The sequence below is a fragment of the Urocampus carinirostris genome, chromosome 8, assembly GCF_059441175.1.
Source record: "Urocampus carinirostris isolate Australia breed hairy pipefish chromosome 8, RoL_Ucar_1.0, whole genome shotgun sequence".
Classification (NCBI taxonomy): Eukaryota; Metazoa; Chordata; class Actinopteri; order Syngnathiformes; family Syngnathidae; genus Urocampus; species Urocampus carinirostris.
Genome location: NC_142356.1, coordinates 22,490,257 through 22,517,952, shown reverse-complemented (window position 1 = coordinate 22,517,952; position 27,696 = coordinate 22,490,257). Strand labels below are relative to the sequence as shown.

The window sequence follows — 27,696 nt, the reverse complement described above, 5'->3', positions numbered from 1 at the left end:
TATGGGTTTGATCCCATTTGCATACAATGCTTCTCAATTATGGTCAGCGATGTTTATTAATTGATCAATCATTGCAAATATGCAGTCACAATACGTAAAATGTCATGTAGTAACGCACATGTAGTAATCTCATCCTCTGTGTTTTGCGGTATATAAGGCGCCCCAGGGTATAAGGCGATTTTTTTTTAGTTGTGCTTTATAGTCCGAAAAATATGGTACTTCTTGTTTTTGTTTTTTTGTTTTTTTTTGGAGTAAGACTTTGTAGAATTTTTTTTATATATCTTGCGTTCCCTTGTTGTTCGCTCCTAGAAGTCAAAAGTTCAGTCAACTTCAGTGCACTGCAGTTCATGGCTGCGGTAGTGTTCTATATTCGCACTCTGCATTCTGCACTTTCTTCTTCCTCTTAATGCAGACTGATGACGCCTGGTCTCATTTGGTTTTGTCTCTTCTTCAAGGTATACGAGCTGACTCAGGAGTTCTTTCAGCATGGGAAGCCCGTCGGTGCTGAAAGCCAGAACAGCGTCGGCATCTTTACGCGGGATGTGGTGCGCAAGCGGATTACGATGGATCCTGACGATTCAGAGAGCACCAAGAAGCTGAAACTGTCTATGCTTCAACAGTACCTCAAGGTGTGTGGGTTGTATGTACGTTTGTAAGCACATACATGTAAATATTTTATCTTTGCCTGCATTACCAACTGTGTCATTGAATAGGGACGCTAAGACTTCGAGTAGTCATTTATTATTATCCTGATACAGAAACTGTATAATTTGTTCCAGGATCGTGCTTGTAACTTGAATTGCTCATGTGACTAGCTATATTTCCCGATATTGAATTAATAAAAAAGTAATTGACTGCTATTGAAACACATTTTCCCGATCACTAAAATTACATTCAAATAGTGATTAAACATAAAACAATTCAGCAAGGGGCTGTTTGTAAGGAAGTGTGAATCGATCGTATACTTTTCAACCATATGTCTTCGCCCTTTTTTTACATGTTTTTTTAAACTAATTGTAAAATAGTTGTGAATGTGCCCTGCAATTGGCTGGCAACTAGTTCAGGGTGTCTCCTGCCCACTGCCCAAACATAGCTGGGATAGGCTCCAGCACCCCCGAGACCCTACTAAGGAAAAGCGGTAAAGATAATGGATGGATGGATGGATGCATGAATGGATAGCTGTAAATGCCTTATGAAAATTTGTACACGGGGGAGAAAGATCAACATTGTCTTGCCCATTTCGTCTGTAATCCGGATCGTCTCGGTCACTGGTAGCAGACAACAATGTCATCATACATTGCTAATATTTTTGCGGTATTCGACATAGTCTGTCTTGCTGGGAGTAAATGGGTGCTGTGTTGCTTTTGTAAGGTGTATTAACACTTAATAAGGAGGGTTTGCAGTCATTAAAAAGGGAAGAAATTTGTGGAGGTTGAAAAGTATGGGATAGAAAGACTGTTTATAATATGTAAGCACTTGACAAAACTCAGGACACAATTTAACTCTAAAAAATGCAAGAATCACCGATCGAATAAATTAAATTCTCCGAACAATACACATTATTGTTCTTTTTTGTTGAGAAACTTTTCATATAGAGGTAAGCTCTATTATGCATTTAAGCTAAAATATTCCTTATTAAAGGTGCTGTACGGAATTTGGGAGTTTTCTACTCTCTGGCTTGAAGTCATGATTGCAACCTTAGTCTACCCGTCCATGATGCACATACAAGTATGTGCATTTTTTAGATGGGCTCAGATAAACTTCTTTTTTCTTCTTTTTGGTGTTTTGGGTTAGCGTTTGGACACTACTTGAAACAGGATTTTTTTAGTTTCACTATTTTTATGCTACTCTGACATATAGAAATACATTTTAAAAAAACCTTCAGGGACAAGCATGTCATCACTTCCTAGCACTACTCTCAGCCCCTATTCGTCGATATTGATGTGTGAAAAAAGAAAGATACAAGCAAATCGACGCAGTGGAAAATAAAGTATGAGGGCTCTTTGAACTCATTTGGGAATTGTTAACGCATACTTAATAGAGAGAATATTTAACTTTCTACTTTCTATGAACACCTTAAATGACCAACCTCTCGTATAAGCAACGTAGTTCCATAATAAGTTTATTTGGACTTGTTAAAATATGTTTTACCAAGGTTTTTCCGGGTACGTAAAATATGCTGCAACACGTAAGTATTATATGTACAATGTTTTCTCTAGGTGGAGAGCTGTGAAAGTAGCTCGCCTAGCATGGATGAGGTGTCCCTGAGCGAGTTTGGCGAGTGGACAGAGATCCCCGGTGCGCATTACGTCATCCCTGGAGGCTTCAACAAGATCGTTGAACTCCTGTCCCGGGACATCCCTCCTCACACCATTTGCCTCAGCAAACCAATCCGCTGCATCCACTGGAATTACTCTGCTCAGCACGGCGAGTCGATTGGTAAGAGCCACTACGGCGACCGGGAAAATGACCACAACAGAAACGACGAGGGTCCCCTCAAGGCAGGCCAACCAGTTTACGTGGAGTGCGAAGATGAGGAATGGATCGTGGCTGACCACGTGATTGTGACGGTCTCCTTAGGTTTGCTGAAGCACAACCATGAGGCCATGTTTTCGCCTCCTTTACCTGAGGACAAGTTGTTGGCTATCGAGAAGCTAGGCATCAGCACCACGGATAAGATTTTCCTAGAGTACGCTGAGCCGTTTTGGAGCCCAGAGTGTAACAGTATTCAGTTTGTGTGGGAAGATGAGGCGCAGCTGGAGCAGATGACCTACCCCGAGGAGTTGTGGTATAAGAAGATCTGCAGTTTCGACGTGCTTTACCCCCCTGAGCGCTACGGCTACATGCTGAGCGGCTGGATCTGCGGCGAGGAGGCCATCTGTATGGAACGCTGTGATGATGAAACTGTTGCAGAGACATGCACAGAGCTACTAAGGCACTTTACAGGTCAGAATACCCTACAAAGAAATAATGTATGCGTCTTGTCATGAGCAACAGTAGTACCTAATGGATATATAGAAATTTGCCTAAGTTCAGGGTACGAGTCAGTGTTTAAAGGTAGAGTTTGTATTTTTTAGCTCTTCCTAGTGGTTTAAAAACTCAATTCATTAAACAAAAGAATATCCATCCAAAAATAAAGGAAAAATTCACTATCATCTAAAGGTGCATTTTAAAAAAACTTGCAGGCCGAAAATGTTCATGTACTGTTTATTATATAACATAAGCCTAACATAAAGGGAACTGACTTTGTTGTCAGCCACTTTTGAGTCCCCGTAGTTTGCATTCTTCCTTTTGCCTATTAGCACTAATTTATTTTGCATTACACAATACAGCGACATCTAGTGGTCTTTCTTTTACAGCTGTTTTTAGCCTTTGGTTGAATCTTAGAGAGTGTCCACTTCAAGGTTAATTTGGATCGTGAAAAGTAAATGATAAGTTTAGTAGACATTCAATGGATTTTGCAAGTAGGACAGGGAGAGAAGCCTTCAGATAAAAAGGCCCACTTGTTATAAAGGCCTTTCCTGAGCCCTTTCTTGTTATAACATTTTCTAGCTTTCAGAATCAGATCCACTATCCTAAAGGGTGTGAAAATCAAAGAACAGCAACATGATTGGCTGATAACGACGATGTGTTGTACCAGTTAAAACAAGAAGCAACAGTGTGCAATAATAGACAAAATAACAAACTGGCATTCTATGAAATATCCTTTGCAGGTGTCCAATATTAAAAACAGAATAAACTTATCAGTAATAAAATTATTACAATGAATTGAAATAAAAAACAGGTTAACAAAAAGTAAATATATTTTCTCTAATTAATACAAAAATCAAATAAACTAACAATAAGAGAAAATCTATAGAGAAAGTTCACTCAGACTAACGAAAGCATGAGAGTCATAAACCCCTTAATTCTAAAAAGTTTACAAAAAAACTCAAATAATAACCTACTACAAAATAAAACTCGCGTACAATAATAAAAAAATTACAGATAATCTAAAAAGCTTTACATGAACTTAAAAAAACAAGCTTACAAAAAAGAATAATATCTTTAAATGGGAAATAAAATTAAAATGAATAATAGAATAGTCATTACAGTAAAAAACACAACTATGGCCAGGCCGATTAATCAGGTGCCAAATAGGATTAGCAAATAATGTCCTGTTTTTCTCTGAAAATGACGTAATACAAATCGAAGCTAAGTCACCAATGTGGTGAAAGTACCTTGACTGCAACATTTTCTTTGTGTATCATTAGTAAAAAAAAAGTTCACAAAAACTTAAAAACCCAAGCTTACAAAATAAAATCAATTAAACTAAACAAAAGAACAACTAAGAAAAATAATTACAGTAAATCTATAAAAAAATATGGCCTGGCCGATTAATTAGCTGTCAATTAGAATCAGCAAAATATGAGCTGTTGTTTTGCTGAAAACTACATAAAACAAAGGCACCAATGATGTAAAATGGAACCTTAAATGGTGAATTCATTTTGCTTGTGTATCATTAGCATCTAGCAAGGTAAAGCTTTTGGAAAAAAATTGATGAACTATTACATTCATCCACCCACCCATCTATCCATCATTTTCAGCTGACGTCTCTATCCCCAGCCACTTTATCAAACTCATTTAATATGATTCTGAGCCTTTCCCAGGGCAGCCGAGAGACATAGTCTCTCCAGAGTGTCCTGGGTTGTACCCGGGGTCTTTTGCAGGTGGGACTTGCCTGGAACACCTCCTGAGGGAGGGTCCAAAGGTGTCCTTATTAAATGCCCGAGCCATCTCAGCTGGCTCCTCTCAATGCGGAGGAGCAGAGGAGTTCCTCCCGGATGACCAAACTTCTCACCCTCACAATCTCTAATGTAGAGCCCTGCCACCCTTTGGAGGAAACTTGTTACAGCCGCTTATATCGGTGATGGTGTAGTTTCGGTCATGACCCACAACTGATAAATTGAAAGCTTTGCCTTTTGCCTTTCGGCTCCAATCAGCTGCCTCAACAATCGAGACACGGAACATTGTCCACTCAAACACAATGTCCCCCAACCACCTCGGGACAAGGGTGAAGTTCTGCTGGAGGTGAGTCTCGAAACTCTTTCTGACGGGAGATTCTGCTAGGGGTTCGGAACAGACTCTCACAACACGCTTGAGTGTGCCAGGTTGGTTCGGCATCTTCCTCCACCATCAGAGCCTAATCACCACCAGGTGGGGATCAGTTGACAGATTCGCCCCTCTCTTCACCTGAGTGTCCAAAACATGCGGCTGCAGGTCCGATGAAATCACTACAAAGTCAATCGTCGAACTGCGGCTTAGGTTGTCGTGGTGCCAGTTGCACACATAGACACCCTTATGTTTGAACATGGTGTTCCTTATTGATACGCCTCAATGGGCGCAGATGTCCAATAACAAAACACGACTCGGGTTTAGATCAGGGGGGGGTTCCTCCCAGTCACGCCCCTCCAGGTCTCACTGTCATTGCCCACATGAGTGTTGAAGTGCCCCAGAAGTGCGAGGGAGTCATCAGGGGAGCACTCGCAAGCACATACTCCAAGGACTCTGAACTGCTGTTTAGTGCGTGTTCACAAACAACAGTCAGAACTCATCCCCCCACCTGAAGGGAGAGGGAAGCTACCCTCTCGTCAACTGGGGTAAACCCCAATGTTCAGGTGCTTGACCGTGGGGCAACTAATATGCCCACACTGGCTCTGCACCGCTCACCGCAGGCGACTCCAGGGTGGAAGAGTTATTCAAAACCTCACACACCAGAAAGGGCTTCTTCCCTACATTCTGTGTCCCAAAAGCCGGTTTCTGATCAGTGCGCCAAGGACCCATCCTTTTGGCTGAGTTACATTTTTATTGTTTTATGGGGTTGTGACGGGGGAAATAGTGATGGGTACTGACAACATCAATAAGAAACAAGCAATGGAAGCATTGCCTCTAGTTGTCTGCAAACGTGCTACTTGTTGACCCCCTTCCACTTCACTATGCGGTCTTAAAATAGCATTTGCCCACTAGTGTAACTATGGTCCACTTTCATGTGGAATAGGAGCAAAAATGGAACTGAAAAGAAGAATGATTACATAAGAGACATTAATGTATGCTATTTGTGATGGTTATTTTCAGACACCGGCACACAGTCCAGTACTGTGTGGCATTAGTTATTTTATCATTTGTTAACTCAGCGATTCCACGCAATATGAATTTTATTGTATCCCACTTTACACAACATAGACTCAGTGTAGACTTAAAGTAACCAAACACCACTTTAATTTTCATTTACTTTCCCATCATTGTCCGACTTCTCCAGCACGCATGCATACTTTTTTGGGATCTTTGGGTACCGGTAGCAGCAAGATGGTGAGCTCATGTTATGTAAAATAATTACATTTCATTACATTACATTATTTCTCAATCTACGAGTGTTAAAATGAATGCATGTTTATATGTATTTTCGTGTATTTTTTTCCTATTATTCAAATAATTATTGTTTTTTTTTCTTCAAATAATTAATTAATAATACTACTAATAATAATAAATAATAATACACGTGTAAGGGAAATTAGCCATTTATTAAAATGTTTGAAATCCCTCGATACAATAAAACAGTAACATTACTTTTTATTAGAAAGTTATATGCTAATAAACTGCTTTTGTCAAAACCAGCTGATTATAGACATTCTAATTAGCTAGCCATCATGCCTACAGCCAAATAAAACTATTCATTTGATAAACTATATACATACTAAGTGTTGTTCTGAGTCAGGGTAGCTATATTTGCACCTCAAACCAAAAACTGATGCGTTCGGAATTAATGACTGATAAGTTTATAGTTAAGTAGACAATCAATGGATTTTGAACTTACAAGGAGAAAAAGAGAGGAGCCAACCCTCAGATAAGAAATTCCAACCTGTTCTAAAAGGTCCTCCCCCCAGGACTTTCTTTTGATTAAATCTACTATATTACAAAAATTAGATCCACCCCAAAGGGTGTGGTAATCAAAGAACAGCAACATTATTGGCAGATAGTGACAATGACATAAACAGTGCATAATATCCAAAATGTTACACTTGTATCCTATGCAATCTTCTTTGCAGGTGTCCATTAGGTAAATAGATAGATAAATACTTTATTAATCCCCGTATGGAAATTCACATTTCCAGCAGTCTCCCTTGTTGTTTATTACCAGACTAACAGGATGCTTTCGGGTAGCTTGTTGTAGTTTAGCGGAGTGGATGACGTCACACGCTAGTCCAAAAGTTCAACGTCCCTGCAGCAGATGGATATCTGTGTGCCCAGGGATACACCACCTCGTGTTAGCGAGTCCACTCCCTCTCCGCTTCCCATAGGCTTTCGTGTCTCTGTCCCTAACAGCGCTGAAGCCGGTTAATTCCAGTCCGGGTAGCCCCGGGTGGCTCCACGTTAGCGTCTGGGATGCTAGACGTGAGCCACGTTTTCGTAAAACACAGCAAACTGCACTCCTTGTATGCTTTGTTTTTCACCAGCACAGCCAGTTCGTCTGTGTTATTTGGTAGAGAGTTCACATTTACCATGATTACGGACGGTACCGAAGGCTTATAACGCCGCTAGCCGCTTAGCTAGCTCCGGCTCTCCATCCACGATAGGGCCCCCTTGTCACGGCGGAACGAGAATTCTTCAGGGCAAGGAGTTGATTCCTCGAATAAACGCATTTTTGTGCGTTAAAACCCATGTCCATAGGATAGAAAGTAATCCAAAGTGTAGTTGTCAAACGGGACGAAAAACAGAAGATAGAAGCAGACAATAAAAACAATACATCACAAAAAGTGCGAGATAACAGGGAGCTGCTTGAAAGGCAGCCGCTTTGATGATCACTACAAAATAATAAACTTATCCATAACTTTTCAAATACAGAAATATTGTAGCCTATGACGGTTTATTTGAAACAATGTGCTTTTGTCCGAGTTTTCTGTTGTTACTTATAAGCAATTTTTTTTTTGCAATTAAAAACATGAAAGAATTGCACTGCAGCCCAAAATATATGTTAGTTAGCTGGGCTCAAGTGGAGCATGCCTTAATCGTGAATGGTGCTTTGAAATCATTCAAACTGAAAATTTGTGCAGTCACAGAATCACATTATTAAAGCTACAAAATTCATCAATGATGCTGTTTTGATTATCAAGTGTGTAAATCCGAGAAGACAACAAACCCTGATCTTGTAATGATAATTGACATAAGCCTTCTAAAATTGTCTTCATATCAACATTCAACCACGTGTTGAATTGAGCTGTAAAATCACAAAATCTTGTCCGTCACCTTTGTGACTCACCAGAGTGCAAAACAACCCGCAACATCATCAGTGACGAGTGATGGTTTGAACTCACGAGTCGACCAGATGACTCATTCAAGGTCAGTCCAGTAAATGGTGTGTCACTGTTTTTACAAGTTACAATGACTAACCATGTGGTCAGATAAGACACAAGACTATTCACTGCAGTGCTTCATATTCACATTAACAGAACCTTGATAAATACAATGTATGCATCAAATTAAATTTTGGGGGTGAAAACAAAAATGTGTAACACTTGGCTGAAATACCGAAAAAATAAAAAAAGGGACAAAACTAATAATAATAATAACTAATAATAATTTAAAACAATCATGTTGCACTGACTTGCTCAAAGGATAAATAAATGATTAACATATTACACTCTGACTGCACTGCTGATTTGATGCAGAAACCTTCGACATTCAAATAAAACACTTAGATGAGCAGGAATTTGACATTTAAACATTTTAGATTGGTCAATACTTTTAGAATATAACACCAACACATGTGGTTCCTTTAAGAACAGAACTGTAACAAATTGTGAACAGAGATTCTGACATAGCAAAAATACTATTTTGATTGAAAGATAATCCGGCTTTCATAATCTAAGTCAATAAAAATGGGTAAATATTAGCTGCGAGAATCTAAAAATTTAGAAGTTCTAATCCAACACCTTGGTAAACTATCAATCAATTATTATGAAGTTGCCCATTATTTCATGAATACCTACGTCGTCTATCAATCGACCAGTTTAAAAAATTAAGACTTTGCGCCTTCCACCAAGTCAGTACTTTTGGCTGGGTTGGTGCCAAAAACAAACTAACCTTCCCCCCAAAAGAAAACATGAGAGATGTTCATTTGTCAACACAATTTTGCAAAGGGCTCCTGTACAATATGTGTTCAATCCATTTCGATGACAAAATTTCTTTCTGTTTCACTTAATGCAAAAAGGTCTGAGACATAACTTTACTTTTCGAAAAGAGTCCTCTGGTTACAATTTTATGACTGAGAGAACATCTGAGGTTTGTTAAGATTGACATTTCGGCTTACTATAACAAATGCTAGCGCAACTAATGTCCTGATGTGCACAGAAATAGAGAAAGACTGTGTTCTTAACCCCGCAAAGGATAGGTTACGTACTGTGGACCGTGAACTGACGTTTTTTCTACCATAAGGCCGAAAGGGAGTCATATGCTGTCTGTCAGATGCACAAACAGTCCTCTGTCAGGTCAGCTGGATTTTATTCAATCTGTGGTTGTTTTATTGCACAGATACTCATCCGGTCATTAAATGGATGGAATTGGCAGATTGTGGGTCATGGTGACATGCCCTGAAAGGTTTTGCATCTTCATTGTGATCCATTAAGACAGTAATTTTCAACTACTGTACCACGAAACCTATCTATCTACCCTGGTCATATCCCTCGAGAGGGGTGACCGACAGCAAGACAAACACATACAAAAACAAAGAAAATTAAAAAAGAGAAAAAGTAATAAAAACACATACAATTTTTTTGGATCATGGTGAACCCAAATGCCCAAATACCCAAACATGATAAACACCTCGGCACCCAGTTGGTCATGCTTTGGTCCCTCCAGATCAGACGGGACACAAGAAAGCGGCCATGTCACCCGGGTCAAGGTCCACAACACACTCTTCAGTTCAACAGCAGGGCCCGACAGCTTTCACTGGTTTAGCCCTGCCGCATCATACGGGTGCCTTGCCCCTCCCTTAGAACGTGTCTAAACATCCCACTATCCTGTTACAAAATCTTTCCACTCATTCTTATCACCAACAAGAGCTTCCACTATATTGAGACCTCTTTCCTGCAGCGCACCATCCATCCACGTCAGTCACGGCCTTCCTCTTGGTCTCCTTCCATTTACTTCTGCTCAGTAGATCCTCTTCAACATTTGCTCCTCATCCTTCCTCTCCATGTGTCCAAACCAACCGAGTACTTTCTTATCCACACACTTGCTCAGTTCCACGACTACTCCAGTTCTGTCTCTCACAATTTCATTTCTCAATCTATCCAATCTTGTCACTCCTAACATACTCCTCAAACACTTCATCTCAAAAACAAATAATTTCCTTTTCAAATCTGCATTCAGGCTCCAAGTCTCTGCACCATACAACACAGTCGGCACAATTACACTCTCATACAGTCCCCTCTTAACATCCATACTAATACTCTTGTTGCTCATCGCTCTCTTCAGAGCACCCAAAACCTTGCTTCCTTGATTCACTCTGTGCAATGCCTCACACTCCATTCCACCAACCGCAGCCACATCACAACCCAAGTACCTAAAGCTCTCAACTTCTTCCCACACCTGTACATGCGAACTTATTTGAAAATCGTTGTGATCCATTAAGACGTAATTTTCAACTATTGTACCACGAAACTTGGCATTGAGTGCCGCAGGATAAAGCATGCCATTGTTCAGTATCTTTGCTTTCTTCCAGAGATCACTCAAATAACTGTAACATTTGTCCATATAAGTTGGTGGCAGTAGATTACAATTTTTCTCTTTTTAAATACTATTTATCGCTGAATGAGGTAGTACAGCGAATATACAGTGAACCCTCATTCATCGTAGGGGGGTAGGTGCCAAAAATAATTCCTTATTGGCACAATCCGCAACGTAGAAACTTGTACATTTTTGGGCATTTCTGCACTTGTTTGAGAGCATAGTCTGCTGTGAACGCAACAAATAAGTTAAACATAAATATTGTTTTAACAGCTGTGCACAAGAAACATGCTGATTCAATTATTCTGGAAAGTCGTCTATATGATGTTAATCATTGTACTAATAATTCAAAGAGCAACACAAAACCTTATTGAGCATAACAGTTAATTCATGATATTGGCACACATCAAGTCAATTTCGAGAGGAACTTAGAATTACAATTCCTTTTATCTTAGAATTAGTGTGGGTCTTTTTTTATAATTATTAAACAATTAAGTACTCAATTTTACTTTGAAATCAAACAATAAACCCCTTTTCCAGGTCCAACAAAAAATCTACTGTATGCTGTACCTGTAAACCAAGTTGTCCCTCATTTTCACTGAGGGCCACTATAGCGTAATAGCTGTACTGAAAGGGCCTGAGGTGACTAACAAATGTAACCAAATGTAATTGAATGATATTTAAACATAATTAACTACTCCATGATGTAAAATAATATTTGTGGCCTAAATAAGTAATATATTCAGTGCCACACGTACATATGTTCTAAACTTAACATAAAGAAATAATTTTGGGGGGGGGGGACATTTTTCGAAAACTTCTAAATTCGACTCATTGGCATTGATATCAAAACTCTGGCTTGTAGTGACGATGAGCCGGCACTTTGTAGGTTTTGTAGTCTGCAGGCATTGTGGGAAATATAGTTTTTGGTCAAAACTATCTTAATTCATTTATTTTCAGACACTCAGACATGGTTCATACATAAACAGGTGAGGTTTTGTTACTTTGAGTCTCCATAAACATACATAAAATGTTGTGGCAGGCCACAATTGACCCAAAGGCTATAAGTTTTAAACATGCGCAGTTCTCATCTCTCATCTCATCTCATTAGCTGCACCGCTTATCCTCAGTAGGGTCGCGAACTGGTTGCCAGCCAATCGCAGGGCACACAGGGACAGACAACTCGATCGCTCGTTCACACCTAGGGACAATTTGGACCGGCCAATCCACCTGAAATGCATGTCTTTGGAATGTGGGAGGAAACCAGAGTGCCCGGAGGAAACCCACGCAAGCACAGGGAAAATATACAAACTCCGCACAGGACGTCCGGTAGCTGGATTTGAACCCACACAGGAGGTTCCTAAGATCTTAGAACTGTGCCGCACACGTGCTAACCACTGCGCCGCCGTGCTGCCCATGCGCAGTTCACTTTTACTTATATTTTTTTCACTAATACCTACTCTGTTAGCAACTGTTTAATCAGAAAGCAGAGCACAATGCATATTGAAAAGCCGTGAAGAAGCATGGCTGTGAGAGGTGAACTGCGTTACAGCAAGGGATTACTGTAAGGTATTTATACGCGTATTTTGCTTGATGGATCTGTTTAAAAATATTATAAAATAAATATAGTAAAGTAAAATTGTTTCACAACATTTTAGGCAGCTCAGGAGGTAGAGCGCTCGTCTTGGGATCAAGAGATCGCAGTTCGAATCCCGGCTCCTCTGCGTTACATGTCGAAGTGTCCTTGGGCAAGACACTGAACCCCTAATGCCCCACTAAGCCGGTTAGCGCCTTACATGGCTGCACGGCCGCTATTGGGAAATGTGAAGCACACTGTAAAGCGCTTTGGGGTGTCTTGACTTGAAAAGCGCTGTATGAATGCAGATCATTTAATTTCATTTCATTTTAGTAAAAGAAAATAGGTTAATAAATTTTTGTTCCACTGGCAGATAATATTTGCTCATTTTAAGTATTTAAACCCCCAATGTGTAATATTTGACCACTAGCAGACACTGTTGTCTATTCATTTATTCATTCATTATCTGCACCACTTATCCCTCAGTAGGGTCGCGGGGGTGCTGGAGCCCATCCCAGCTATCTTCGGGCAGTGGGCAGGGGACACCCTGAACTGGTTGCCAGCCAGCCAGTCGCAGGGCACACAGAGACAGACAACTCACTCGCTTATTCACACCCAGGGACAATTTGGACCGGTCAATTAACCTGAAATGTATATTTTTGGAATGTGGGAGGAAAGCGGAGTGCCCGGAGGAAACACTCAAACTCCACACAGGAGGTTCGATCTCATGACCTCAGAACTGTGCTGCACACGCGCTAACCACTGCGCAGCCGTGCTGCCCCACTGTTGTCTAATGCGAAGGAAAACAGTGCCAAATGATCACTGCGTAGCAGCTAGATGCCAGACAAACATGGCAACTACTACGGATGAATTCCACTATGTTAAAGAAATGCACATTTCTCCACCTATGATTTTCTTTTAGAGAAATTAACATTTGTATGATAGTTATTGTATTTTTGCCTAATATTCAAATCAATGTTTTTGTACCACTAGGAGGCACTAAATATTACACACTGTCCCTTTAAGTATTGTTATTATTTTGTCTGTCTGCCAATTACCAGTCATGGTAACCAGGTAGCCCTTAAAACACCAGATCTGAAAATAGCCCACCAGTGATGGGTCATTGTGACTTTTTAGGAAGTTTGATTTCTAACTGGCATGAAAAATCATTGAGATTATCATTGTCTTTAAATACACAATTCATTCTTATATAATGTGTTTATATATGTATGTTGTTTATATATGTATTTCCCCCATGCCCCCTGTGCAAGGCAGATGTTTCAGCGCTATGTTGAACGTATTTTAACCTTTCTCCTAATAACTACTCGCTAACATATTATTTATTATTCGACGTTCCATTATATTGGGTGCGGAGTGGTGATTTTCTTTTTTGTATATTTAACATTTTTATACAGCACTCTGAGTTGCAATTCGGGGTCTCAAAAGTGCCATACGAATACATTTGATGGTAATAACATAGTAACTGCAAAGTAAAAACATGATAAGTTAGTATTTTAGTAATGCATATCAAACTGGTAAGCAGCTCTCGGCTTGAAAAGGGTAAGGACCCCTGCTTTATACTAGAAATTTATGCAACATGATAATTTAAGCTTAAAAACATGAAGTGGCACCGGGAAGTCATTTTTCACCTTCATAGACGAGCTGTTTGCCACGAGATTTTTTAATTAAAAAAAAGTGTACCTTGGCTCTAAAAAGGTTGGGAAACGATGCTTTAATGAAATTGCAAAAACGGTCTGGTCTTGAGGTAAACAAGACTACCATCCACAGAATCATTGTCGCCTCGCCAGTCAAAACATGCCAAATTAAAAAATAAAGCAGAGTCTGAAATAACGTCTGCCCGGACGCCCCGTGCATCTTTTACTTAAGGTGTACAACTTACAAAATGTCTCTGCCCGGGTGGCCGACAACTTTTTCAAGAAAAAAACTAAAAAAAAAAAAAATTCTTCTGGGTTTTTTTCAAATCCAACGTTTGCTTTATTCCGATTTTGAAATCTTCATTCGCATTGGAAATTTCTGAATTTGGGGTCGTTTGGCAATTTGCATACTCGACAGCCAATCAGAAGCCAGCATCGAATAACTTCGTGCTTCCGTACTTTCCGGAGCGTTATAAGGTCGTGCATTTGCATATTATTTTCCAAAGTAAACGCACAGAGAACACAAGAAAAATGGATAAGTGGTTATGAATCAAGCCAAAACATCAGCTCCAGAAGAAATATTCAAAAGAAGCTAACAAAATTTATGACACCGCAAAACGTAAATGTACATTAAAAGCATCGTGGAAAAAGGAGTTCACGTGGCTTGTAGCAGACGACGCAACGCAAACATTGCATGAATGAAGAAGAGTAAATACAGGTACATACTGATGGCAGACGGAAAACAGCGATGTCATATATATGCAACGAATGTTATAAGTCGTTTTATAATAAACTTAATTTTGAAGTGTTGTTCTGTTATAGATTCTGATTATCAATCCTTAATACTTTACAACAGTGGGTTTTTTTCCGATTCGTCGTCTTATTGTGTTTCAAGTTGTGAAAAATGGGGCAGTCAACTTTATGGCTGGGCAGGCAACTTTTCAGAGTTGTGTCCGGTAACTTTTTGTCATGAGTTTCAGACACTGCACTGAGACACTGAGGTAAACAAGACTACCATTTACGGGATCATTCTCGCTAGTCAAAACAAGCCAAAATAAAAGATAAAGTGATCGTAATTTGCAAAATGTAAGCAAAGTTTGTGAGAAAGGAAAATCCTGAAGCTCATAGACCCTTTCAAGTTCTACTTTTTTTATCTCATTGAACGATGGTGCCATAGGCCCACGATAAGTTCTTGGGGTTACTCTACACACTGACTTTTTTAAGATTTTGCTCAAGATGGCACTACAGATGGTCAGAAAGTTGGCTGATGGAGCCCCCTGTATCCATCCCCAGGATAACAATAAGAGTCTTTGTTATCCAATTAGAAGCAAAGCAAAGTTGCACATCAGTGATTTTGTTTTATCTGCCATCGTGCTTGCTATTTTCCTTGGGGCACAGGAGAACGTACTGAAGCTCAATTGTCCACTTTCAAGGCTCTACCTCTGTCCTGTGATCTTCTGTTTTAATTATAAAGAGGTTTGTTCTGAATAGAAGTGAGGTGGATTCATAGGTTTCAAAGGCTTCTACAATAGCGTAACACATAGGCCTGGAAAAATATCATTTTAATATTTGATTCAGCTGTTGTCTGTCCCTGTGTGCCCTGTGACTGGCTGGCAACCAGTTCCGGGTGTCCCCTGTCCACTGCCCGAGGATTGCTGGGATGGGCTACAGCACCCCCGCGACCCAACTGAGGATAAGCGGGGCAGCTGAGGAGAGAGAGATTAGGGGATTCAAGGGATATTGTGGATTATTTAGTGCCTCCTATTGGTAAAAAATCCATCCATTTAAAAAAAAAAAAAACAATACGGTATCGATTTGAATGATAAGCATAATATCATGAACGATTATATAAACATGCGTTTTTTAAGAATACTCATAGGTAGAGAAGAGCTTACTTTAGCTTGATTGTCCGCCATCTTGCTTCTATGGGTACCCTCCCCCCCAAAAAACCTCTGGAAGGCTGGGCAAAAATATGAGAAGAAAAATGGTGGTTTGGTCACTTAGAGTATCCATAGTTTGTAATATTTGTTGTGCTTTTTAGCACCTGATTTTGGTCGCACTGCACAGTAAAGTGACATCTAATTGTCAGATATCCAAATTCGTGGATACCTATTGGACATCAAGCATATTCCTGGCCTCGGCCAGATATAAAGTACAAACACAAAATCTCAGAATGAAATTCTGAAAACGGTCAAAAATATGTAATTGTTTTGTAAAAAAAAATATCATGCGTATCGGTCAGCTTACTAGTGTTAAGGATTTCTGGGCAAATATGAAATTGACCAACTTGTGACAGACAAAGTTAAATTACAACAATTATTTTCGAGAAGCTGATATTCTTCAAATTTGGAGAACCTTTAATCCAAAAAGGATCTAAATTATTGATCTAATTTAATTAATTTCGACACAATTCACACTCCCTTCTAAGTGACTCAAGATACAAACGGTTCTGCAGAAGGTGATTAAAACCTTTAGAAACAAACAGTTAAGCAATTCAAACATTCATCAGTGGCATGTAGTAAAGTTTGTGTCTAGCAAGGCACAGTCAGATTTACAAAATAAATTAAGTCACATCTAACTCATCATTTGATTGGCAAAATAAGAAACCAAAATCTAAACCGTATCTTAGGAAACTGTCAAGAACCGGAACACGATCAGGACTCAAATGCGTGACGATTCTCACACAAGCCTTCATGCGGATTCATGCACGTTAGGCAGCAGTCTGGCATGGAATGATAGGAAGTCAGAGGCCGACGAGATCGATACCAATTGTCCGACCAGATATCGGATAGATGAGGTCGATACAGGACGGGACAGACAGGATTGATATTGAAACAGGATATCAAAATTAAACAGGACAAACTAGACGGGAACAAAACTGCAAACCGATATTAAACAGGACAAAATAAATGGGAACAATACCGGACAGGAAATACCAAGAGGAAACAGGACCGAGTCAGAACCCACGTCTTGCGGGGCAGAGGTTCATTGACGAGCTGACAAAGGGAGAGTAAGAGCACGGGGAGAACATTTAAACTCCACACAGGAGGTTGCCAAAACGGTCTGGTCTTGAGGTAAACAAGACTACCATAGACCCAAAGCCAATCTCTACCATAGACCTAAAGCCAATCTGTCAACGAGCCGCAGCTTGTCTTATCTTAACTTATAAAATAAGTTTATATGCGGCTCCTTTTGAATATAAGCATTAATAAGTCATCCTCTAATATTAACAAACGAGTCCATAAAACGAGAAAAAAAAATGACCGGATGGCTTGACTTGCTGTGAACCTGCTAATACTGTCACTAATTGTATTACTGGGGACTGAGGTGTGCGCCAAATCAGAATCCTCCGTCTCATTGTCGCCCTCTGCCAAGAAGCAAGGGATTTGCGTGCCTCACTCTGAATCTACAATCTTTCAGCACAGTAATACGTTAGATACTTAATGTATTAGTAATATACATAATGCATAAAAAATCAGCAATTTTGAAAAAAGAAAATCCGGAAAATGTTTAGTTGAATGAAGAAAACTTCCATTTAATATATTTTTAGTTCTATATTTCCATGATTGCCTCCCCTGCTTCCCCTGACTGACCATCACTGATATTTATATATTGAACATTATCTCTAGCTCATTTATTTATAGTAAAATTACAAGTAACATTTAAATGATTGAGATAAAAAAAAGAAACAATCAGTTGGACAGGAAGCAAAAATAATGAAAAGGTATTTCAGAAAGAATTGAGTGAGTAAATAAAACTTATGCAAAACTAGCAAAAAATAAAATTTACCTCAAGTTTAGTCAAAAAAAAATCTTTGTAAGAAGAGCGAAATTAAAAATCGCACAAATCAACAGGAGGTAGAATGATAAGCACTTCAACCAAGCACCTATCAGAAACCGTTTAATACTGTAGAATAACAATCCTCAGGTGGACATATGGAAAGGAAATCAAAATAGTTGAAAACTGTGGTCAGTCTAGTGAAATTCTACATCGTGGAAGAAGCTGCAAATTGCACAAAAACAAAATGAAAATGTTAACATTATTATTTCTTTTTATGTGCAGGTAACCCAGACATTCCAAAGCCCAAGCGAATCCTGCGCTCCTCATGGGGAAGCAACCAATATTTTCGAGGATCCTACTCTTATACCAGGGTGGGCTCAGATGGTGGCGATTTTGAGAGGCTGGCCATGCCTCTGCCTTATGCCAACACCTCAAAGGCTCCGGTAAAAGTTCTCATATCATTTTGACCAATGATGCTGCAGTAATCTTGAAAAAAGGAATGTGACCTACTCTGTTTATTACTTGGTCTTAAAAGTCCATCAAATTTAAATGTATATCTCTCATCTCTCATCAGCCGTACCGCTTATCCTCATTAGGGTCGCGGGGGGCTGGAGCCCATCCCAGCCATCTCCGGGCAGTGGGCAGGGGACACCCTGAATTGGTTGCCAGCCAATCGCAGGGCACACAGGGACAGACAACTCATTCGCTCATTCACACCTAGGGACAATTTGGACCGGCCAATTCACCTGAAATGCATGTTTTTGGAACGTGGGAGGAAACCGGAGTGCCCGGAGGAAACCCACGCAAGCACGGGGAGAACATACAAACTCCGCACAGGAAGTCTGGAGCTGGATTTGAACCCACGACAGGTTCCCATGACATGAACTGTGCCGCACAAGCGCTAACCACTGCGCCGCCGTGCTGCCTATTAAATGTATATAGTTTCAGGAAATTGTAAAAGATTTCTTAAGATTTGAAAAACAACCCAATTGTTAGAAAACCCCGCACTTGTGAGCGTGTGACGGCAAAACAAATAAGCCGAAAATGATATCACCGCAACACTTTTAAGCTGTAAATTCTTTATTTCCCCACACAGGCCCTTCAACTCTTGTTTGCTGGCGAGGCCACCCACCGCAAATACTATTCCACTACCCATGGTGCATTGCTGTCCGGACAACGAGAGGCCTACCGTTTGGTGGACATGTACCAGAATTGGCGCTGTGCCGACCCCACAAAGACTAATGTGTAAAAATGAGCAGGAAATAATATTGACTTGTGAAAAACAAATGTTCTTACAGATTAATTTATAATCTTTTAATAATGATAATATATATGCATATATGTATGGTGGGCATTACTTCTTTTATTATTATTTTTACTGTTCTGTAGATACAAATCATGCCACATTTTATGCCAAGTGAAATGTTCAAAAGTTGTAAATGGTGCTGTCATTTCTTGCGTTTACCACTTAAAATGATGCTATAATATATAAAAAAAAACTTTTAATGTCTTTAACAGCAACTGTGATCTTACCTGTTTTTTAATGTAAGTGCCTTCTGCCAAATGTTTTAGAAAAAAAATATACGAATTGAGAACTTTTAAAAAAAATAAAATTTGCTTTTCATTTCAGAATACTAATCAATTGTCGCATCAATCTTGCCAAGTATTTTTAAAAGAATGATGGTTTAACTGGACTTACAAACTCACAAAGTGAGAGGCTTCTAGCCCAGGGATGGGCATACTACGGCCGGGGTCCACACACTTCAGGCGTTTTATTTTGGCCCGCCTAATGAAAATGGTAAAAAATTAATGCTAAAATATGTTGTTTATGTAAAAAAAAAATCACCCAAAAAATGTTTTGTTTTTTTCAGTGCCTGCCTCATCCTCAGTTTCCGTGGCTTTTCTTTCTGAACAATTTTTGTAAAAGCATTTACAGTAATCCTTCCTTTTTCGAAGGGTTGGGTTCCAAAAAAACATTCCGTGATAGTCAATACTAGCAAATAAGAAACCTTTATTTATTTATTACAAGAACAAATTTACAGGCTCAAGTATTTGTTTAAGAAATCAAAGTACTGTACTTTAAAAACGTTTTTAAACACAAACAATGTATTTTCTGTTAAATTATAATTTTACACATAATCTTACTGTTTAAATATTGCACAACTGTATGGATTAATGACCCAATCCATTTTACATGATACGTTGACACCATTGTATTTTTCCATTAAATTATGAAAAAGCGTCAAGAAACCACTGAGGAGAACCAAAGACCATTAGCCTCTATATCAAGTTTAGCCTGTGGAGAGGTCCAACTTTGTTGGCGATAAAAAGCATCTCCCTCTGTTTAGCCAATCAGAATGTAGAACACAACTCACGATGACAATCCTCAAAGCAACAAAACTGCGTTAAGTTAACTGCAATACAGCAAGGGATTACTGTATTCATTTGATTTATCAAGAGATTTATTAGATTCTATGTCACAAAAAAGCAGGTGTATTTTGAGTTTTTCTATGCAAATGATAAAAATTAGTGCTTGAAAAGGGAGATATATTACCTTGTATCAAATAATTCTGATTAAACTATTTATTCAGAAATGAATACTTAAAAAAAAGTGTTTCAAAACCAATTGGACGAAATGTTCCAACTTGTACATGTAAATGTAAACAAAATAGGCTTGAGTTATCCTTTTTCCTTATGTATTGTTAAACTCATCACTGCCATTTTTTTTCAGCCTTGCCTGGCCCATAAACTAAAATTTTCAACCTAAAATGACCCGCCTCTCAAAATATTTGCCAACACCTGTAATCTAGCCTGTGACCTTTCAAAATACGCAGTACTGCCTCCAAGGTGATCTCAAATGAATCCTAGACAAATGTCCACAATGTTAAAGCAGTTTTATTGATGACAACAAATGGGAGAGAAAAAATCATCTATTGTGGTCATCATAAGTTTCAGAACTTTCAACACCCTATTTTCTTTTTGAGGATGAAGTTCGATATTGTTAGCGTTTGCGAATCACTGGCCCCCTCCCCCCCCTAAAAAAATGGCACAATCGCCCAAATACTGTAAGTTTTGAGGTAATGTCCAAAAAAGAAAAAAAAAACCCACTATCGTTCTGATAAACAAGCAAAATACAATCGTTCATACGTGAAATACAAGTACAGTATGTACAGTTTTGTACAGTTTTGACGATAATGTTGATGCGTGACGGTAACATTTGGTTCATCAGTTCCAAAAACTGAAAAACTGTCTGACATTTGCAAAGGCAGATATGTTTTTCGGGCAAATGTCTCCTGCCTTTTACAGAGCTTCTTCAGCGAGGCTCAAAACTGTCTACTGATCCAAATTCTCAAACGTTTGATAACGGTGTGCATAAGGTCATATTGGCAATGAATTGAATAAGCACTTGGCGATCCCCGGAAGATGCTATTAACACAGAAAACGGATTGCTTCTCAGTGGGTTGATGATCATGAAACAAAAGTGCATCGTATGGGGTGGAAACTAAGTAGCAGCCCAACATTTAAAAACATCACTCTTTATAAACATCTTTAATATATTTTTATCTAGTTACTATATGTTTCTATGTTATTTTTTTCTTTTGGCTAGTGCAACAACAGACAGACTCAACAAAAGAGAAATGTCATCAACCTGCAGGCAATTGAAGCTGTTGAACATCACATTTCTCGCCACAGTAGCAGAACATTGAAAAGGCAACTTAATGATTCTTTAACACAAACATGCCAACATTATATACGTCGCTTTTTCCCCAATATATTTACATATACAGAAATAAATACTGTTGTTATCTTTATTTTCATTAAATACTTTCCATCTCTATGTGAATGGTGCACATTTAATATAAAATATCTAAGACACAATTCAAACACGACTGATATACATCGGAATTCTCAAACGGCTTTCGATTTGAGAAAGCTCATATAATGTAAACATTAGCCTCTTTCACCACAAAGTGGTCAAATTTTGCTGCTCCTTTTCTCCCCTTTGTTTTTGTTGCTCCTCACCCATAATACTGTTTTATATACAGAGGTGCTGACAGCAAAGGCAGGATTGTCCAAAATCTTAAAAAAATAAATCCATAAATAATTAAAGATTATTATAGGGACCCCTGGAAAAACAGATGCTGTAACTCATGGGGTTATCCTTTAAAGCAAATAAAACAAATCTAATTTGTATTAACGTTTTGTGCCTGGTGTTGTCAGATGATTATAAGACTACAAAACATAGTAAATTTCGATGAGTAGCAAAATAACTTAATGAGTTAAACGAGTTAAAAGATTACGCTGAAACAAAAGGAACATTCTTACCCCAATGGCAGAATATTTTTTTCTTTCCTATTTTTACTACTTAAAGGGACACTGTGTATAGTTTAGCACCACCTAGTGGTAAAAAAATGTAATTCAATTACAAAACACATTGATTTAAATAACAAGCAAAAATACATGAACTAAATAATCATGTAATTATTACCATGCCTGTAGGTTGACAAATTTGCACTCATTTTTGGTTGCATGACACAATACAGTGACTTCTAGTGGTTAAATACGACACACTTTCCCTTTAAAATTAGTCAAATTGGCTGATATGGGAGCTATTTTTTGTTGCTGCACATTTCAAGTATCATTTTCTGTTCTTACAAAACAGAAATGTACCTGTCACATCTGATGATTCAGCTCAAGGAATATTTTTTTTCTAAATTGTGCAAGAAGTACCGGTACATTAAAAATACAGTATAGTAAAATCATAAAAAATGACTCCAAAGTTTTCTGCCAGTGGGGTAATTTCCTATTTTTTCCCCCTACGGTACGTTTGACACTTTTTTATAAGCCAATGCAGATTCTGTCCAAGGCAGAATTAAATTATAAAGGGAATAAGCAGTTCAAAGGTTGTATACATTTAACAATTAATGTATTTTTTGCAAGCAAACAGTTTGACTGCTTTGAAATACTCTGTCCTTTCAGTATCTGACTTTAAATCACAAAAAAGGCAAAAAAGTTGATTCCTCGCGACCGTCGAGTACTTGTCCCCAAAATCAGGGGAAAAAAAAAAAGTTTTGAAGAGACCATAAAAGAATTTATCTGATACATCAGTTGAGCCCGAAGAAAAGGTCGACTACTGTATTTCCTCAAATAATGACCGCTCTAATAGAAACCTCATCGAAAATAATACTGACCATGTCATATAGCACTTTATATTTCTTTAATATTTTGGATGCATTTGTTCATATATTCTATTTTCATAAGTGCAACATATTCATTAAATAGTTAAACATGAACAATACTTTAAAATGGGACACTGTCTCACCGCATTATTTTAAATTTTTGATTAAAAAAAACAGTATGAAGCAAATGCTGAAAAAAATGCTATAATTGCTCAAAACCATCCTTGCTCATGATTTGAGCAAAAATAAGATTGCAAACTACATAAAACAAGCATAAGGTCCCTGAAAGTTTAAAGACAACTAAAGAAATGTAGGTTCAGCAAGAAAAAGGAGCATGTGATTTCCACCCTAAATGTGCTACCTGGGATTAAACGTCATCCCATGTCAGACGCGTGTGCCTATAAGCAAAAATGAGTCGCTGCCAGAGGTTTTTGTTCCGAAACGATCTTCTCGGATTTTGTATTGCACTTAGATGAAATCCACGGATGTAGCAGCAGAAGAGAAATTGCCTTTTGGTCCATTCTAATGCCGTTGCGATGTACCCTTTCATAACTTTTCTCAAAACAATGCTAATGGATAAAGATGGAGAATGGTGGCTACTATTCCCTGATTCTTAGAGGTCAATAGAGAGCATTCTTTATTATTTGAAGGATAGATGAGCTTCAGTATTGCTAGCCTACATTTTCCACTGACTGTTCCTGCTCGACTCAACACACCTCTACCATTAGCGCGAACTAGCAAAAGCAGGTACGACATACTTCCGTAATACCGGGCACATAACAAAACCACTGAAATGTTTGTAAAGCTATTGCTTCATTAACTCCCTGTTTTCTCTCAAATTTGTAGAAGTGCCAAATTGTAGCATGTAAAAGCTCAAATTCAGGCTAACATGTGTTTGACATCTGACCTAACTTCCTGTTTAGTTGGGACCGATCTAGCGGGAATTTCCTCTATCCAATAGGGCCACACAAATACATTCTAAGCATATGAAAAAACAATTAACTAATAAACTAATTATATATCATGATTGCAAACAACTTAATAAATATATTAGCCTGGTGTAGCCAAGTAACTAATTCCTGCAGCTATACGAGAGACTAATATCTTAATTTGGATGGGTTCAAGGCCAATATAAAGCAACTTTTTCTTTACGTTTTTCTTTTGACTTATCCCCCTTTACAGTTTATGTGGCTATAGGAAAGGGCCGTTTAAAATTAATAGAAGTTTAAGGAAAGTTTCAAGAAGATGAGATAAGTCGAGTTGAGCTAGCACCAGAAGATTTTATAAAGTGTGAATACTGAGACAAACATTGACACATTCAAAAATTGAATATATTTTTCTATTTATTCTCATTATCTACCCTCCAATATTTTTTATTCTGCCCTTCCCTGAAGTACATTTCAATCACAGGTTTTTATTATGCTCATGAGTATCAAGCTTCAAGATCAAGCCCATATAGATATAAACATTTGCTTTTGACTACCCCTTTTTGAACATATTATGTAATATTATTTTGTTGTTGAGTTATTGTTTTTGTTCTGTTTTTATTTTAATGTTCGAATAAAGTTTTCATTCATTCATTTCCATCACTTGCCCTGGCAAAACTCATTCACTAGGAGACAAAGAATGTCTCATTCCTCTGCAAACTGTAGAGGAAGGTGGAAGAGTAAGGTACACATACCCTCTTTCACACAGTTAGGAATTCTCCCTGGTCATGCCCCCTACCTTCTGGCAATACTGACTGTATTTTGTGTTGTGGAACATAAATTCCTACAGAGATCACTGTGAGACAAGGAAAAGCTCAGAAACAGACGTGAGAGATTGTTGTTGGGAAGACAAGGAAGAATTGACAGGAGTGAAGTACAGTACTCATCTGGTGGCATTACAGTTAATGTCCAATGTTACTGCTTTGAAGCGAGTTAAATTAAGAAAAAGGAAAAGAAAACAATTAAAGGAATGAAGAACTGTTGCATAAGTTGAAACACAACGAGCGTGGCTAAAATTAGGAAGGAAATATGGTCCCAATTCCAGGAAGAATCATTCTCTTAACCTCATTACAGAAGCTCCCCTAAATACGACCATTCGACTTATGGAAAACGGTAGATTTGAACATTTTTTTCGGGATGTCGAAAAATATCCAGACATTGCTGTAAGTTAGATTTTGTATCGTGTGCACCTTTTTCCGAGTACACGGCATTACTGTAGTGCTTCTTTTCGCCACTACTGGCTTGTGGTGGGAGAGGTCACCCAGCATCCACCTCGAAGAAAAAAAATCCGCTTCCTCTTCCTAGTTCGTGTGTAAACATTCTATACTATCTCCAGCGCGCTAAGAACTTTTACATTTGTATTTAATATCTCGTGTATCCATTCAATTTGCTGTAAGTTAGATTTTTTAATGTGTACAGCTTTTTCCGAGTACAGGACATTACTGTCGTGCTTCTTTGCGCAGCTACCGGCGTGCGGTGGCGTTGTTTGAGGTCACCCAGCATCTACCCCAAAGAAGAAATCCAGCTTATTCTTCCTAGTTTGTATTTAAACATACTATACTGTATCTCCAGCGCACTGACATCTTTGACATTTGTATAGCTTAATATCTCGTGCATCCATTCAATATGGTTGGTGTAAAGTGTAAAGAAGAAGCAAGCCATTTCTTTTTAAATGAAAGTGGAATAAGAAAGCTTGATGCGGTTGAGAAAATGGTCGGAACGCTTTTTTTCGGCCACTTTTTACCACGGAGGAGGACCTCTCGAAGCACATCTTCCAAAAGTAAGTTACACCTTACTTAATTTATCTTTATATAGCATATTATTTTATGAAAAGTGTATTTTTTTAGTACAAAACAATACAGGTTACTTATACAAACCTTAAACATACAAAATATAGCACTGAAGCAAAATCAACTTATAAACGATCGTCCGGAACCTATCTCGTTCGTAAGTAAGGCAGCCTCTGTAATTAAGAGTAAGGGGAAGGAGAAATATGAAATGAGAAAAACTCTTAAGTAGAAAAAAAACATGACACCTTAGATGACTAACTTTTTTCCTTCATAAAATTTCACTCATATTTTCCAATAACAACTTTAAACTTTGTTTTTTTAATTCATCCTTTTTTTTACTGCCAGCAGAAATTAATTGTTCAACAAATATGACCAAATATCCCTTAATATTAGGCAATGCGATTGATCGTGTTTATTTACCTCCAACTCTTTGGCATCTCTCAGCATTCACACAATTTCTTCTGGAAATTGCATTCCACTGTTTGAGACTGTCCTCTGTAATATACTTAGGTCTATACTCAGACCTGTATATCAGAAACCTGTGATAACCTAGTAATAAAGTGGTAGGTCATGTCAATACTTGTAGGGAAATTTCTTACGGGACATAAATAGAAATCAAGCCAATAAAATGGTAAGCAAGGCGGTAATTGAGCGTTGGTTAATGGGTGGAGCCTCAATACCCCACATTTAAACCACAAACCATTAAAATTCTTGTTCAACAGGATCAAATCCTACCATTCAACTGTTTTAAAAATCAGGGCGAAGACGCCAAAAGGATGGATTAACACTAACACAGGGACACCTGCGGGAGGTTTTCGAGTATTAGGACATAAAATATTCCTGGCACATTGGATTATAAAGAAAAAAAATCACACCGAAATGAGGGCAGACACGTATGGCACCGCTTTAGAGATTAAAATGGATCCTGCCTGCCGTTCTCTCTGTTGACTTCATGATTTTTTTTTTAACCGTCAGGAAAAAAATAAAGGCTTTCCATTGTGAAAGCAGACGACGGTAGAGGAAACGTGTGACTGGCAAACCAGGAAGTAGGCGCAGCACACTTCTTGTGCAGGAAGTTGAAACTGGAAGTTTTAACTCAGTCTCAAGACATAGGGGGCTCAAGGGAGTTTGATTTGACCCCGGCGTCCCAGTCCAGCTTGATTGAGGTCCGATTCGGAGATGAGACATAATCTGAAAAATGTTTTCTAGGGCCCCAATTATGAGAGTACTTCAGGTCAAGCTAACGTAGCAGCATCTCCTCCTTACGGGTCCGTATTAAGGTGGCCCAGATTGATATCTTTCAAAGCCCTGACAGTTGTTTACTTTCAGGCATCTTTCAACTTGACCGTGTTGGTCTTTCTACATAATCGGCAAATGTCGTTAGCATAGACTGTCTGCTTTCACATGGAGGATCTTGGAGAAACCCGGTCTTTTCTTCAATGCCTGCAAAGGAGAAAGGGTTTAAAATAGTGTCCGGGTTTGTTTTGATTTCTCAAGCATGTTAACAGCCAGGACATTTTGCACTCTCGACAATGTGAAATGGGGTTTACTCCGGATTTCACATTGATGAGAGTGCATCTCAACTATTAAGTCAAGTCACATTTATTTGTATAGCCCTTAATCACAAGATGTCTCAAAGGACTGAACAGATTACAATTACACCATCCCCTGATCTCAAACCAACATGCGGGCAAGGAAAAGCTCAAAACCTCAGCACTAGGAAAATAAGAAACCTTGAGAAGGGGCCTCACAAGTGGTTATCCCCTTTACAGGATGACAAGGGTGCAATAGATTTAACATTGGGTAACAATACACAAAACATAAGCAAGATGTTGAAATTTGTCTAGAAAGTAAGTGACAGCAACGGCGCCTCAAGTCTGTAAAGTAGTTTAGTCATTATCTGAGTTTCCAATCTTACAGCATGGCTTCTGCTGAGCGCCACAAAGGTAAGAAATCCTATTCATA

General features: G+C 38.6%; 2 protein-coding genes across 2 annotated transcripts in view; one reads left to right on the top strand and one right to left on the bottom strand.

Annotated features, from left to right (window-relative positions):
• smox (spermine oxidase) overlaps window positions 1-24,541 on the top strand; it is a 44,187-nt gene extending 19,646 nt beyond the window's left edge. Inside the window, exons 4-7 of the mRNA XM_088341993.1 lie at window positions 456-629; window positions 2,220-2,946; window positions 18,058-18,218; window positions 18,872-24,541. Of these exons, the coding sequence (XP_088198119.1) occupies window positions 456-629; window positions 2,220-2,946; window positions 18,058-18,218; window positions 18,872-19,024 (1,215 nt within the window). The 3' untranslated portion in view covers window positions 19,025-24,541. The remainder of the gene's footprint in view (window positions 1-455; window positions 630-2,219; window positions 2,947-18,057; window positions 18,219-18,871) is intronic.
• The window catches only part of fbxo41 (F-box protein 41), a 69,552-nt gene continuing 62,508 nt past the window's right edge, over window positions 20,653-27,696 (bottom strand). The window contains exon 14 of the mRNA XM_088341992.1: window positions 20,653-27,174. Coding sequence (XP_088198118.1) covers window positions 27,112-27,174 — 63 coding nt within the window. The 3' untranslated portion in view covers window positions 20,653-27,111. The remainder of the gene's footprint in view (window positions 27,175-27,696) is intronic.